Source organism: Myiozetetes cayanensis, unplaced genomic scaffold (assembly GCF_022539395.1).
Source record: "Myiozetetes cayanensis isolate MyiCay16 unplaced genomic scaffold, myiCay2020 scf1, whole genome shotgun sequence".
Classification (NCBI taxonomy): domain Eukaryota; kingdom Metazoa; phylum Chordata; class Aves; order Passeriformes; family Tyrannidae; genus Myiozetetes; species Myiozetetes cayanensis.
Window position 1 is genome coordinate 87,244,061 of NW_026086604.1, and position 15,282 is coordinate 87,259,342.

General features: G+C 40.7%; 1 protein-coding gene across 10 annotated transcripts in view; it reads left to right on the top strand.

The window, feature by feature from the left end:
• HIVEP1 (HIVEP zinc finger 1) overlaps positions 1–15,282 on the top strand; it is a 128,977-nt gene that overhangs the window by 61,736 nt on the left and 51,959 nt on the right. For all 10 annotated transcript variants that reach the window (XM_050306767.1, XM_050306846.1, XM_050306683.1 and 7 more), the window contains one exon: positions 8,817–8,870. In XM_050306767.1, coding sequence (XP_050162724.1) covers positions 8,817–8,870 — 54 coding nt within the window. The remainder of the gene's footprint in view (positions 1–8,816; positions 8,871–15,282) is intronic.

The following is a 15,282-nucleotide window of genomic DNA, read 5'->3' on the forward strand; positions in this document are numbered from 1 at the left end:
AAAGATGGATGGAAACATTTTCCCCAGTTTGGCTAGGAAGTAGCTGGCTCCACTGTTTGATTTAGGTTCTGCATTTGAGAAAATAGAGAATTTAAATAAATCTTTTGGGCTCCACATACTATTTTGACATATGTTTCCAGTAAGTGGAAACATTGTTGGTTTGTTGGTTGTTTGTTTTTTGTGTTTTTTTTTTTTTTTTAACGGTTGCAGGTATTTCACTAGCATTTATTTAATCTCTGTCAGACTTAAAAAAAAAAAAAATCAGTGAAAACCACACCTTTTTCCTGTTTGGAGACAACAGATCATAGACCGGTAAACCTACTGGGGGAGGAAACCTGTCTCAGTGCAGAAGGTATGACGGTGCTCATAGCAGCAGCTTGAAGAAGGTGGTGAAATAGAGCTATAATATTTTAACTTCTAGCACCTATGTTGAGTTAGGAATAGGAAAAAACCCAGAAAACTAAAATTAAGCCTCAAACAGAGAATACCCTAGAGGCTGTTAAATAATTATTACGCAGATTTTAGTGATAATAATCACCCTGTCCTAAGTAGGCAGCTGGAATCTGGCAGTGGGGCAGAACAATGCTCCAGCATCAGCATAGCGATGGGTAATTATTGTGCTAGATGGCTAGATGGATAATTCCATGCAAATGGAATGCAATCAGTACCTGTGTATGTAATTCGGTACCAGAGGGAGACAATGTGTAAATGAATTATCTCTGGCGACTCAGCTGGTGCTCTCAGAAGCACACACAGGATGCCAGGTCACCTGGCTTTGTGGGGCAGGTGAAAAAGGAGCTAGCCGTGGAAAGTACTTCCCTTGCACTGTGAAGCATGAGAAGGTTCCAGGCAGGAGGTATTTCTGAAGATACTTCACCTACGCTTCTGAAATTTTTATGCTTAGCAGCTACTGTGCCTGTCCTCACAGGTGCCTTGCTTGTTTGTTATATCCTTCTGTAAGGCAACAGCCATCCAGAAAACTTCTTCCCCCCACTTCCCTCCGACTCCTGCTGTGCTCAGTGTTTAATGAGTTTAAAAGCCTCACAGTAAAAATTCAAATCATGTAAACAAACAAACAAGAAAAAGCTTGAAAGCTCCCTAGTCATAAATTAATGACACAGGGACAGAGTTTGGGTTCAGATGTAAAGTGCTTATGTAATTTATGCACATACACCTTGTCAACCTCATTAGGAGCCCTTACCATGCTTGAGTGGTATATGTGATGTCAAGGATAAAGCCATTATATATTTAATTTATATACAGCCTTTCCATTGACTGTTTTTATTGTATATACAGTATAGCAGATCATTGCTGATACAAATTTAAACTGGAGATTATAGATTGTATTTTTGCAACCCTCTTTTTTTCTTAAAATGGAGAGTAATAAGAGGAGGAATTTTATCTTCTGTTTTCAACGGGGTTATGTAAAGTATCTGTCATGGGTTCTTCATTTTTAAATGCAAATAATTATATATGGCAGGGAGTATGATGAGCATTCAAAGTTGACATTAAAATGAAAATGCATCAATTTTTTCTGAAAAACTCATCAAACAGGTCATTAGGCAAGGTTATAATGACTAGTAGAACATTTTAAGATGTTAAAAATCTCATTTTAGATGTTTTAAAAGGTAGTTGATAGTTTTTAATATGACAACTGCTCCTGCATCACCCTGCTAGTTGCTAAGAATTTTGAATTTATATAATTTTTAAGATGTCCTTTTTTCCCTCTCTCTTTCAGCTGTACAAACAATCTTCAAACCCAGTAGCATCTAACAGACTTGAGATTTAATCTCTTTCACTTGCGTTTTTGGTAGGCTGCAGACATCCACACTGCCAGTGATCAGGCTCAGCATTTGGCAACCCATTAAGCCATAGTGCTGTGGTTCTCTAGGCCCTAAACTGGAAAGGAGAAACTACAAAATAAACCATAGGCCAAAAAATGTCGAACTCCCACACTATAAAATTACAAAGAAGATGAAGGGTCTGTCTTTCCTTATCTATCTCTTTCAATCTTAAGTGTTCCTCATTAAATTGGAAAAGGAAAATGAATGGGGACAGAAAAGTGGTTTCTAATTAAAGCTAGATTTAAATCTGAGTGAGAACAGTGCCTCATCCAATGCGTTTTGTGAAATATCTTCTTGCTGATGTTTACCAGCTTTCTAGGTGTTCATAGGCAGCAGTGGGAACTTGGGGCCATCGAAGGCATCCTCAGATCCGCCAGCCCTTGCACCTTCCGGCTACAGGGTCCCTGCCTTCAGCAGCGAGGGACAGTGCTGCCATCCCCAGGGTGCAGTTGGGACCCCGGCTGCTCTGCCTGGGTTTCAGGCTTGGAGGCTGTCCCACTGTGCGGGGCCGCCTGCATGCAGGGGCCTGCCGAGCCTCTGCTCCTACCGAGAAACAGGCAAGAGGCAGCATCCCACCGGCTGCACCACCCCTCAATTAACCTAATGGGTGCCTTGTACAGACAAGACTCCCAGGTTTTGGTGGGTTTTTTTGGTTGGGTTTTTTTTTTTTTTTTCACTTTCTTATTTTTCTTTATTAGCTGGTTTAAGGAAGTTTTGGGATTCATCTCAGTTAACCAAAATACACTCGGCCTATGGCGTTCTTGTTTTAGCAAGTTGCAAAGAGCCTTTCCTCCTCCTAGCAAAAGGGAAAAGACAAGCATCACAGCCCCCTTGCTGTGGGGCGTGGGCGCTTCTGCATCCCCTCCAGTCCCAGGTGGGTACTCTCCAGCTGCAGGCAGGGTGCCTTGGGGATTAAACACTGCCATGGAAACCTGCCATCTGGGAAACGCTCCAAGCTTGCATCACCTTCATACGTCATTTATGGGCTTCGCAGGGCTGCCCTTCCTTCCTGCCCTGCCTCTGCCTGCACTGCATGAGAACTGGTACTCGTTGCATGGATCTTCCCTCTGGGGGAGGTGTGAAATGTCAGATCTGAGCACCTGGAGGTGTTCTAGGCCAGGTTGGCTGGGGCTTTGAGCAACCTGGTCTAGGGGAAGGTGACCCTACCTGTGGCTGGGGTGGTTAGAATTATACGGTCTCTAAGGTCCCTTCCAACCCAAGGTGTTCTGTGATTTTATGGGGCTGCTCTGCACCACCTGTCTGATGCTCAGGTTATTTATTTTTTTATTTGTTTGTTTAATTTATTTAATATTAAGTGCTTTCAGGCACACTTCTCATCAGATGAAATATGAACCACTTTACTGACATTTTAGCCTGGCAGATTTCAGGGTCTTGGTCTCTTTTCACTTGCTCTGTGAATTTAAGTAGCGATGGAAAATGCAGTGTTTTAAACTTTCATCAGTGTTTTTCTCAGTGCACACCCTCTCTCCCCCAAATAAAAACCCACTGGCAATTGTTTTCCAGTAGCACTGCCCAGTGCATACAGACTGATTACATTAATGCACTTCATCTGAAGAATATTTCGTCAGTGTGGTTTTCTTTTCTGCTCCTGATCTGGATGATCAATGCAAGAAAAAATAATTAAAGGGATATCTTCCTTTGTCTCTGTCTAAAAACCATGCAAAATTATTTTCAAAATTACTTTTCAAATGTCTTCTAATGCAGTAAGATACAAGAAAGCATGATTTTTGACAAAACAAGAAGAAAAACTGTTGCCATCTGAAACTGTTTTGCAAAGGAGGTATTTTTATGATGACTCAGGCCTAAGGCCTGAGAATTGTTCTTGTCTCTTAACTAAGGGGAAAAAATATGCTGATATTTTCTTCCCAGCTGTTTTGGTTAAGTATTTGAACATACAACCCTAGTCTTTCGGGCAAGATATAAGCTTGTATGTTTAAGTTTTGATGTTCTCAGTGTCCAGTATGGTTTAAATCTACTAATTTTCCAGTTATCCATAAACAGAGTATGTGTGATTTAAAAAAAAAAAACACACAGAAAAACAAACAAACAAAAACCAAAAAAAACCCCAAACACCCCAAAACCACAAACGCTGAAAGCCAGAGCCCCCTTTATTGTTTTAGAGCACTAGTTGTAGCTCTTCAACAAGGAGTCAAAAAAATCCCCTTTTTACACTGATACAGACACATGTAAATATGTGCAATGAAAAATATTCATGTTTGGGCGGTTGGCAAAAGCTTACTGAACTTTTCTCACCCACCACTCCCATGCAAACTTTCCTGGTGGCTTGTAAGTAGGTCTTCCTCAGTGACTGCTTCTTCGTTCCTCGCTGTGTTGTCACTGTATGAGGCAACTTGTTCAGCAGGACCAAATCATATCATGAACGCTGGCGTGGGGACTGATAAAAAACCCAAAACAAAACCCACAACTGGACAATTTATTTTGCTCCAGCTTAAATTTTTGTCAGAAGTTACTGGTTTCATATTTTGCAAACCTCACACTTTTCAGTATTTCTGCTTTCCTGGCTGAAATTCCTAACCTTTATTTTCTTTCCTGAACTCACCATATAAATAAGGCCTTTAAAATATTTTTTAAAATTCTTAATGCATTTCTAATGCATGTATACATGTTAAGTTGATATACATTGATATGATATATTAAAAAAAAACCTATAGCCTATATTTTATTTGTGAATTAATTAAAATCTGTGAGGTTATATCTTTCAGTGAAGACCAAAACCAGAGAATGTAAAGCTGTTGAAAAGTCTGGTTTATTTTTTGGTTTAAAAACTCACCACAGCACCATCATATCTAACTCAGATTGTTGGTATCTATTTAATGATCTATCACAGTAGGAGGTGTGTAAAACAAGATGCGTATTTTACTGCCAGACTGCCAGTCTCCTTCCTTGCATTCCTAAAAAGCACAGTTACATTATATATTTAAAACCTCAAGGAATTTGATGATATTTCCACACAGCAGATACCTACTGGGAGAGCTGTGTCAGAGAACAACATGAAAAGGTTTAATGCTGCAGCAAGAAAAACCATTGCACACATGTTGTTCATTTTCTTTTACACACATGCAGGTATGTGTGCGTGTGTATATATTACATATATATAAATACAACATGAGGTTACATGTGATTTGCATTTTTGTGGCATGCACCTGCCTGGGATAACCACAAGAGCTGGCTTGTTACACTGCTGTCAAGTGGAATCTCCTTTCTATACAGTGATGCATATGATGATTTCCCCTTTCATTGTGGCTCCACTTTTCCCCTCTACTAAGCACTTGGTGAGAAGTGACCCATCTTAAATGAGAGTGTGTCTGTCGCTGTCATTTGCTTCTAGATGTGTGCTGCTCCAGAAGGCTGTCTGCTGAAGGTGGGGGACGTTAGGACTGCTCTTACAGTAAAGTGGTCGAGATATGTACTATTCTGGCATTTGTAGGAGATAAAGAGGGTGCCATACCTACCGTATATTGGAAATTTCCATTAATTAAGCTGCTTTCTCTTATTCTAATAGAAGTAAATAATGTTCCGGTGATAAAGAAATGCTACCTTTGTAAAATTTAGAGGTTAGACAGTATCACAGGTTTAATTCTGAAATAATACAAAACCAAGTAAGTATTGGATTGGATAATGTTAGTTCCGAATAATAGAGGACTCGTCAGTTTTCAGTTCCTCTTGGGCTTTGCAGATGATTTTTGTGTGATGTATTTTTGCTTATAGAGAGTTTTCAAAGGTATGTACCATTAGGGCACCTATAATATAATTATGAAAGAATATGGTATGTTGTCTGAAATAATCTTACTTAAGATGTTTGACATACAGCTAATTTAATGACACACAAGAGAAGGAGATGACTGGATAATATAAATTTGATGTAGTTACCAGGTTATTGCTGGCGTACATGTGAGCTGGCAGAAGACCTGGGGAGGCTGCCTTTTGGTGTTGGTGGGGTACTTGGCTCCAAGCCTGCTCTTACCACCTGCTCCATGGCCCCTAGGGATAAGCCAGTTCTTCCCTCCAGCCTGAAACACAGCGGTTTGTAAGGCAGTTGCCTGTATAGGATCCGTAGCTGTGAAATGCAGCAGGCTGGGAAGCAGCTGTCACGGTTTTTTTACAATGGTTTAAACGTGCCTTGGTGCAATAACCAGAGCAAGTATCTGTGTGATACCGGCCATTATGAGCATGTAGGCCTTCAATAAAACATTTAGCCTTAGACTGATGTTAATACCCATGCCTCATTTACAGTCCGAGTCATTGCTCTTGGCTTCCAGCACCATTTGAGTTTTTTCAGTGTTCTCAGTGCTCAAAACTGTTCTGCACAGGGACACCTCTATAGGTGTGGAAACATAAAGGCTGCAAATGTAACTCATTGGGGAAAATGTATGAGGAGATGTAGGAAGTATAGGAGACTTTCTGGCTGTGTACCAAGCACATGTTTACCTAGCTATTATTTCTGCTATCTGTGGTTCTTTGTTTGGGATTACAGTCTGACAAAGAAGTGGCTGGGAATTACTGATAGGAACTGATTTTTTTTCCACTAAGAGAAAGAGAATTCAGCTAAGGAGATCAAAACATTTAATCTTTCTGGCAGTCTAATGTAGCATGGTTCTAAAATTCTTTATAAAGTAGGATGATTGTGAATTTAAATGCATATATTTCTTGTAGCATTTATGTGAAATATGCAGATAATTATTTTAATTATGAAACTCCAGTTGCCTGTCTACTTTAGTTTTGATGACAAATCTTTTACATCCTCTGAAGGCAGAAACACTGTATATTGCATGTTAGATGTACTTCTAAACAGAGAGGAAGTGAGTATGAGAGCCAAACTATGGTTTTGATTTCTTGTTGCTTTTTGGTAAATATTTGTGCTTCATTTACAGGTTAATTTGTTGATGTTTATTTTTTTCTGTGTATTCATGTATTTCATCGACTGTTGTGCAACTTTTTAAGTTGTTTATTCCATCACCCTTCTGTAAAGGAATAATCTGTGGGAAACCAGAATAGCATTGTTAGATACATTTTTCTCTGATAACATTAGTGGCACATGTGTATAAAAGATGCTTTGTTTACATTTCCTCTTATTTTGTTAGAAGTGGTTATTTACCACTTATTTGGCCCTTTCTATACAAAAATGTATTGATGCATCTAGTATTTCAGCAGTAGCTAAAATACAGGAAGGTGTTAAATATCATGTCTTCAGTGTTTAAAGTGAGGCTGCATAACTGGCTTGGGAAAGAGCTGGTGAAGGGTTGTTCTCTTTTGGAGTTGTTTGTTTTTGTCTTCAGCAGCCAGTAAGTCAGTACAAAAGAAACTGTGATAAAACTTCCCTTTAAATATGTATGTATGTATGTCTCGCTAACCTCAGAGGAAGCAGGAAGAAGTTTGGCTTTTAAAACTGCAGTGGTAGTCTTTTTCATTAGAAGCTCTGAGAGTCTGCCCTGTTAACCTCCTTGTGAGATGTTTTGGTTAATTCTCTGGGACAATGTACAGAGAAATTACTGAGCTTTAGTAAGGAAGAAAACCTAGTACTTTTCTGAAAAACAGAAACGCAGAACTGCTCAACAAAACTCAGTCTTAACACCTTCAAGAAGAGTTTGATTCAGTTATAATTATTTAGTTCTACTGAGAAAATAATTGGGAAACAAATTCAGACTTCAGCTGTGAACAAATGGTTCCAACATGCTTGAGTGATTCAACTGATAAATAATAGAGAAGTCATTTAAACCCACTGATTTAGAAGTGTGTTGAAGAAAGGACCATTTTAAGAGAAACCTTGTGTTGTATAGGAAGGGTGGGTAAAGCCTCAGTGTTCGTGAAGAAAGAGGTTGAGGACTTCACAGAGCTCTTGTCCTCTGTCAGTGCATGGCAGCCATAAAGTCTGGTGTTACTTGACTTGTACCAGTAGAGTTGGAGAGGTTTAGGATGAATCCAGTTACATTCTGTTAATAAAAACTGCCCCCACCAAGGGGAAAAAAAAAAAGATAATAGAAGAGAAAAAGGTTTTCCTAGGTATTTTGGAAAATCGTCAGTTATATCTGAAAGCCATGTTTCAAGTTCAGATCTAGATTGGTCAGACCATAGTTTGATGTAGAGCTCAGCCTCTCCCAGCGCCACTACTTCTTATCAACACAGCTTCTAATCCTGAAACCACTCAGAGGACTGTTTGCTACCAAAAAGAAATAGGTGTCAATTTTTAATTTATTCTAGTTGCCCCTTGTTTCTTGTTCTGCACATGCAAGCACATGCACGTGCAGAATGAGGTCCCCTCTTCCTGCAGAACCTTCTGTGCCTTCTATGCAACAGCAGGAGAAGCACAATTCTCATTCCAACAGCAATGTGTGTGGGGGGCAGCAAGTGAACTGTGAAGGCAGGGAGAAAGTAAAGACTCAAGGCTTCTTTTTGCTCCTCCTGTGTGTATGGGAATTTCCTGTAATTTCACAGAGGAGTAAGGTTGGGGCTGCTGCTCACCCCCCTCCTATCCCTGTGTGACAGTATTGGCTCCATTGCTTCACTTAGCAAATCCTGTTTGCTGTTTCTATCAGTGTGTTTAATGCCACATTGTCTTGTTCTAACAGCATTTTTTAGAAATGTATTAAAATACTCTGTAATGCACCATAATACCTATTCCAGAGAGTCCCCTGACTGCATACATTTTTATAGATGGTACAAAGCCACGGTGGGATTAGCTGTTGACTGCAGATCCGATGCCAGTGCTTCTCTTTCATCAGTTCCATATAATTTACCATGTCAATAGCCTCCCTGGTAAAACATGATAAAATTTTATATGGCTGTATCACTCATAATGTATCACATATTTACACATGAATGGTATCACTCCTAAATATAAGCAGATATTTCATGATGGATTGCAGTAAATGACTTACTAAAATCTTGCATGGTTTATGTATGTATTTTAATAACGACTTCTCTTTCTTGCAGACAAAATTGAAGAAGCACAAAAGCAACTTAATGGAACAGAAGAGCAACAGAGAGGTAATAAACAAACCCCAAAAAAATGAAATTGAAAAAAACCAATGCATTGTGATCCTAGAGGCTGCTCCAAAGCCTGCCTGTGTCAGTGAAAAGACTCCACCGGGCTGGGCCCTGAATGAGGCCCAAGGCATATCTGTCTGCAGATCAGGAGCTCTATGTGTAAGGCCCCAATTCTGCTGAGACACAAAGGCTTTGTTTTAACCACTCAAGTAGCTGCCCTGACCTTGATGAAATTACTGAAGCTGTAGTGTTAGGGATGTGCACTTACCAACTACAGCCTGTGCTAACTCCTCATTTGTTATATGATTTACCTGATCATTAATAACCATATTTGGTTCATGGTGAGCAATATGTGATGATTGCTAACAGATGCTGAAGGGGAGCTGATCATCACAGCTCATTTTAAAAAACAGGTGACCTGTGGCAGATTTAATCTGTGTGTTAGAGCTCTGAAAGCTGGCGGGAAGTCGTTGCATTTCAAGGCAAGTTGACTGCAGTGGTACCTGTTTGCTTCTGTGATAAAGCTCATCTTCAAATCCACAGAGATGCCCAGACACAGAGTGAGGAGCCCAAACAGAACTTTGCCAAGCTAGTACCAGGCCCATCATGGACAAGCCATGAGAGGTCCATCTGCACAACCCAGAGGAGCCCAGGGGCAGGCAGAAACCCAGATTAAGGACTCAGAGAAAGGGACATACTGTTCGGTCTCCTCCCAGGGCCTGTCCCTGCAGAGTCTTAGCCCAGCATCCAGGAGCGAAACCCATCACCATGTGCAATAAGGGAGCAGTGCCCCAGTTCACTTTTTGGGCTAAGAGTGTTGCTAGCTGGGGGTCTGGGACACATTGGGGGATGCAGGGGGAAAGCTTTAGGGAATTGCATGGGACATACTATGGAATGTCTAGGAGATGAACCAAAGGTGGAGAGAGTCAGGGATTTGGGTGATATGGGAAGGAACAAATGTGGGAAGTAGAGTAGATAACTGAATAAAAGATTGGTTTGCATGACAGCAGGGGCTGGCCAGGACTGTGGCTGGCCACATTCTGCTCCTGACCTGCACAATCTGTCCCGTCTCCTCAATAACTCCACCTTCAGTTGTTCTCCAGTAAGGGTGCTTTTACTCCCTGGGTGTATGGATGTAGAGGGGGTTGTCTGTGGTGCAGCAACTGGGGTGAATATGGGTGTGATTGCTGGAAAAGATAATGAGGGTGAGTTAGTGAGTAGGTAACGTGGGCTGGGGGCTGGGATGGGTCTGGAGGTCCCTGAGGGCCATCTCTGGGTTCAGAGTGGCTGCTGGTCTATAGGGACAAGAGCATGGGAGAAGATCTGTAGGGATCAGGGAGTCCTGAACAGGTCCAGCTGCTTGTGCAATGGTCTATATCAGCAACTGGGGCTGCTTCCTTGAGGGCTGATGTGTCCAGGTACAGCAACTGGGGAAACTGGGATCCAAGGCTGGCTACTGGGCAGACTGAGTTTCTGAGCCCAGCTGCTGGTGAGATCCACCTTGGACACAAAGATATATTTCCATTAATGGACTTCAGTCCTGCTTAGCCAGATCAGGGAGCAACATGAGGTAGGAGTGCTCAGAGTGTCTGTCTGTGATCTGTATGTCCAGCCATATATATGTACGTAGTGCACATACCGTATGTAGCCAGATGTATATGTTTACTCTCTGTATGGGTCCCTGTTGGGAATACATTTTCAGCCTTGCTACTGATTGGACTGGGGGCATAGAGCAGCAGCAGCCCTACTTCTCTTGGGCTACTGGATTTGGCATGAGATATTTTACTCTAACAGTACCCTGTGTCAGTGCTTTGGCTTGTTCTGGGTAGGTAGTCACCTTTCATGGGAGCAAGCTGCCCATCTGGCCTGTGACATATCTGTGAACAATGTTGTAAATTGTTGGTGCTTTATCCTTGAAGGTTAATTATCTTTTGAAACAATGAACTTCAAAACGTTTTGAAGATTGGAGAGCAGAAGAAATACCCAAGAGGGTCTCAGCAGGGTCTCTCTGATCCAGTGTTTGGCCTCCAAATGACAATGGGGACATACTGTTTAAGGACAGCGCATAAGCCTGACCACTTCTTTAGTCTGTTCCCCTTATGATGTCCACAGATACAGGATTTAGGGATGTCTTCCTCATCCCTTTAGTATCTAGACATTTATGGAGCTGTTATCCCTGAATACGTTTGCTTAAATGCTGTTTGCATCCAGCATTTTCTGGCAGCAAACTGCAGTATTCGTTAGCAATCACATGAAAAGTACACGATTTTATCTTTCCTCCTCAATTTCCAATTTTTCTTTAGTTTTCAGCAGATGTCCCCTGGTTCAAGCGCTGTGCAATTTGTTAAATAGCAGTTGTACACTCACCTTATCTACTGCCTTTGTGATTTTATAAATCTTGTACATACCTAGCTCAGCTTTCTTTTCGCCAAGCTCCTAAGTGGTTTCGTTTTTCAAGGGAAGGTTTAATACAAACTGTCTTGTCTGGGTACCAGGACTGTGATGTTACTCTATGTATTTGTAAAAGGTGGAAGAGAAAAAACATGAGTTGCTAGATAGTAGTAGCAGTCCTTCAAATGTTTACAGAGGCTTTTTACAAACTAGGCATTCTGCTAAATAGTTCTTACATATTTCTGTTTAGTGGATCATGGATAAGTGGTATTGTCATCCAAATGTAAAAAACTTGGCACTTAAATTATAGATGTCTGTTGTTGCTGTTGGCCTTGCAGAAGTAATATTGCTCTGGATAATTTTTTTTGATGGACATGTTCAAGCTAAAGATGAGCTAACCTCTGCTTTCAGGCGCTTGTTCTGATGTGTGGCCCAGTAACATCTTTGCATAAAGGAAGAAAAATTCTCTAGTGTAAGTTTAAGAGTGTACTCTGAAAGGGATGGGGTTACAAAGGTTTATGTGGTAGTACCCAGCATCTCAGAATCAGAGATTTGGCTTAATTTTTGGCTTCTAACCTAAATTCTTATGGCTGGCAATAGAAAAATAAATGTTTACGGTGAAAACAGATATAGAAATAACTGAGATAATAAGCTTACTCTTTTCAAATTAAAAATGTTCTGTGCTGTTGTGGGTTTTTTTAGTTTCTTAAATGTCTGAATAGATCAAGTTCTTGGTAACATGAAGTAAATAAATTTTTTATTTGAAGTTTTAGAGTCTGAAGGCCACTGAAAAAGGAAAATCTGTTTTAAGCTAAACAAGTAAATAAAAATATGCACATATCCATGTAAGTTATTTTAAATCACAGTCCAGTGTGTACAGATTCATGTGAAGTATGATTGTATATTTTTCCTTTTTGTTAATTTATTTTGGTTTTCAGTTCATCTAGATCACTTTGGATTTGTTTATTCCCTATTTGAAATGATTAAGAAATGTAATTTTGTGGACTTAATCATAAGTTAACAACTGCTCTGTCAGAGTTGTCAGTGGCACAACATATTTGCAGGGAGAAATTTTTCACACGTTTAATCATGCTGAGTTTCTGCTGAGTAGCATTGTGCACTGATCAGTCATAACTTTATACATGTGTGGGATTTAAGTTAAATTTAATAAACTACAAAAAGATATGTAACACCTCATTTTGCTGTTAGCTATAGTAATCAAACTAAGTGCAAATTGGAATAGAACTCAGTTGCAGAGGACTCAGTAAATGAGCAGGTATAGTTTGCAAGTTTGCAGATTTTTGTTATTTAGTATGAGGCTGCAACTGAAAGTCCTGTTTGTTTGGGTTTTTTTGGAGTAATAGTCTGCAAATATATTCAGATTATGGATATTCAAATGGCTTTGATTCAAATGGCCACTTGAGACCAGAAACATGTTACTTTAGGGGCTGTGTTCAGCTTCTTGCTCAGTGTGTGAAAGGTGGCTAATTCTCAGGTCATTCCTTTCATTTTCTGTCTCCTGCCCAATCGATACTCTTGAGTTTTCAGTAGAAGCTGTGCTTTGCTTTATCTTTGGTGCTCTCTTCCAAGGCTGTTTTACACCCTATGTGTGCCCCTACTTTGAGGCTGAATTTCATCTTTTGGCACATGTACAGGGTTTAATTAGTGTGATAGAGAAGGTCTTACGCCATTTGATGTCCTTTAAAACTTGGAAGGGATGGTGAGCTTGAACTATGGAATATTTCTCCTTGAGAAGACAATGAAAGTTTTCACCGGTGTGGGGCCCAGTGGGTGTTGTGGGGTGGAAAGCAGTCAGATGACTCCACCTGCTTTATCTTTGATCTTCTGCTGACCATCCTACTAAGAAAGCCATACCAAGGAAGTCTCCTTTCCAGACTGGTAAAGCTGAGTACTCTCAGATCTTTGTGATTAATTGCCACAGAGGCTTCTGATTTGGTGATCCCCAGAAACAGTCCAGCCACTGAAGTGCTGTAAGCATTTGTTTCTTTCTTCATCCATTGCAGCAGTTCTCTACCTGTCACAGCAGTGTGAGTCCTGGGTACATCAGTTCCACCACCCCTTTCATTGCATTCTCTAGGACTAGTAGAACTAACTTGCTTATTTCCTGGTGTCAGCAATGTTAGGACTGCCACCTAAATCTCTCTCTCTGCTTCTGGAGCTGTTTAGGGAACTAAAGTTGGTGACAAACTCTAGCAGCACCAAGATTTGTCAGAAAATGTATGACGGGTCCCCAGAAGAACTGTCACAGGACCTGATATATATTCAGTATTGCTCTCCAATCCTGGAGTCTTTCATGCTGTTAGGACTCAACTACTTCATTTCAGTTAACTACTTCTTGCCTTGTCACAGCCAAAAGGGTCAGTGATAAGTTTCTAGATCAGATGGAAGATGGATTTTCTCCTTCTCATTCATGGCTGTTGCTTTGTCTGCAGAGTATATGGTGGTCTGGGATGGACTGGAGGCATGCATGTGTTTCTCACCGTTATTGGAGTTTAGACTTGCAGGCTGTCCTGTTTTTTTTGTTTTGTTTTGTTTGTCAGGTATGAATTCATCCCCCTGAATAAGCTGCTGCACTTGCTTAATCAAGTTTTTGACTTTCTGCCATGTCATGGTTTAACCCCAACCAGCAACTAAGCACCGTGCAACTGCTCGCTTACTCCCCTCTGGTGGGATAGGGAAGGGAATTGGAAGATTATAAAAGTGTGAACACTCATGAATTGAGATAAAGACAGCTTAATAGGTAAAGCAAAAGCCACGCACACAAGCAAAGCAAACAAGGAATTCATTGACCACTTCCTATCAGCAGGCAGGTGTTTGTCCATCTCCAGGAAAACAGAAGTCCATCATGTGTAACAGTGACAAATGCCATCACTCCAAGTGTCCCCCTCTTTCTTTCTTATTCCCCCAGTTTTATTGCTGGGCATGACACCATATAATCTGGAATATCCCTTGAGTCAGCTGGGGTCAGCTGTCCTGGCTGTGTCACCTCCCAACTCCTTGTGAATCCCCAGCCCTCTCGCTGGTGAGATGATGTGAGGAGCAGAAAAGGGCTTGATACTGTATAAACCCTGCTCAGCAGTAATGAAAACATCCCTGTGTTATCAACCATGTTTTCAGCACAGATACGAAACACAACCCCATACTAGCCCCTGTGAAGAAAATTAACTATCCCAGCCAAAATGCAGAAGCACATACAGGAGATGGGGAGATGGGTAGACTGACTGGATCTATTTTTTCAGTAAGTAAAATTTTAAACAGGTTACTGATTGTCTTTGCAAGTATAACAAATACATTCTGAAGTTGGACTTCCAGTCCCTCTAAGGGCATGCAGGCATCTCCCAGTCTCTTCTCCTCATCTCTTCCCAGACATGGCATCATCTCTATCTCATCTTCAAGGAGAAGCATGTTTTCAACCTCTCTTATTGGGGATTCAAGACTTTGAACGTGCTACCTCAACAATTGCAGCTGACTTTACTCAGAAGAATCATGGCAATATTTGCATCTTGAACACCACCTTTCCTTCAAAGTCTGTGTTCCATAGCACGGACCAGGAGGATCTGTGTTCTGGTGGCTCTTTTTGTTGCTGCACTCCTAATCTCACCTTCAGACAAGGCAATGTAAATAGCAGAAAGGAATATTACATTAGTTAAGTTTCAGATCAATGCATTGTGTTAGTCACTTGCAGTTTACCAGTTCTGATAGTGAGTACTCTATTTGGAGTATCCACTTGAGTTGAAGGGTATATGTTAAAATCTATTTAGCGCCTATTTGAGTCTGTCATTTGCCAAGTTACTATACTTTCTCACTCCATCACTTCCACATTCCTTGAAGAGCTTTTCCAGTTTCTTGCCTGCAGCTGGAGATGCAACATGTGGAATTTGAGGATGAAGCTGTTTATTCCCCTGTGTCATCATTTTCAGATCCTCAGCATAGCTGTTCACTTCTTAGTGTGCGAGGATGGATTTCTAAGTAGCTCTCACTTATTCCAGAAGTCCAAGCA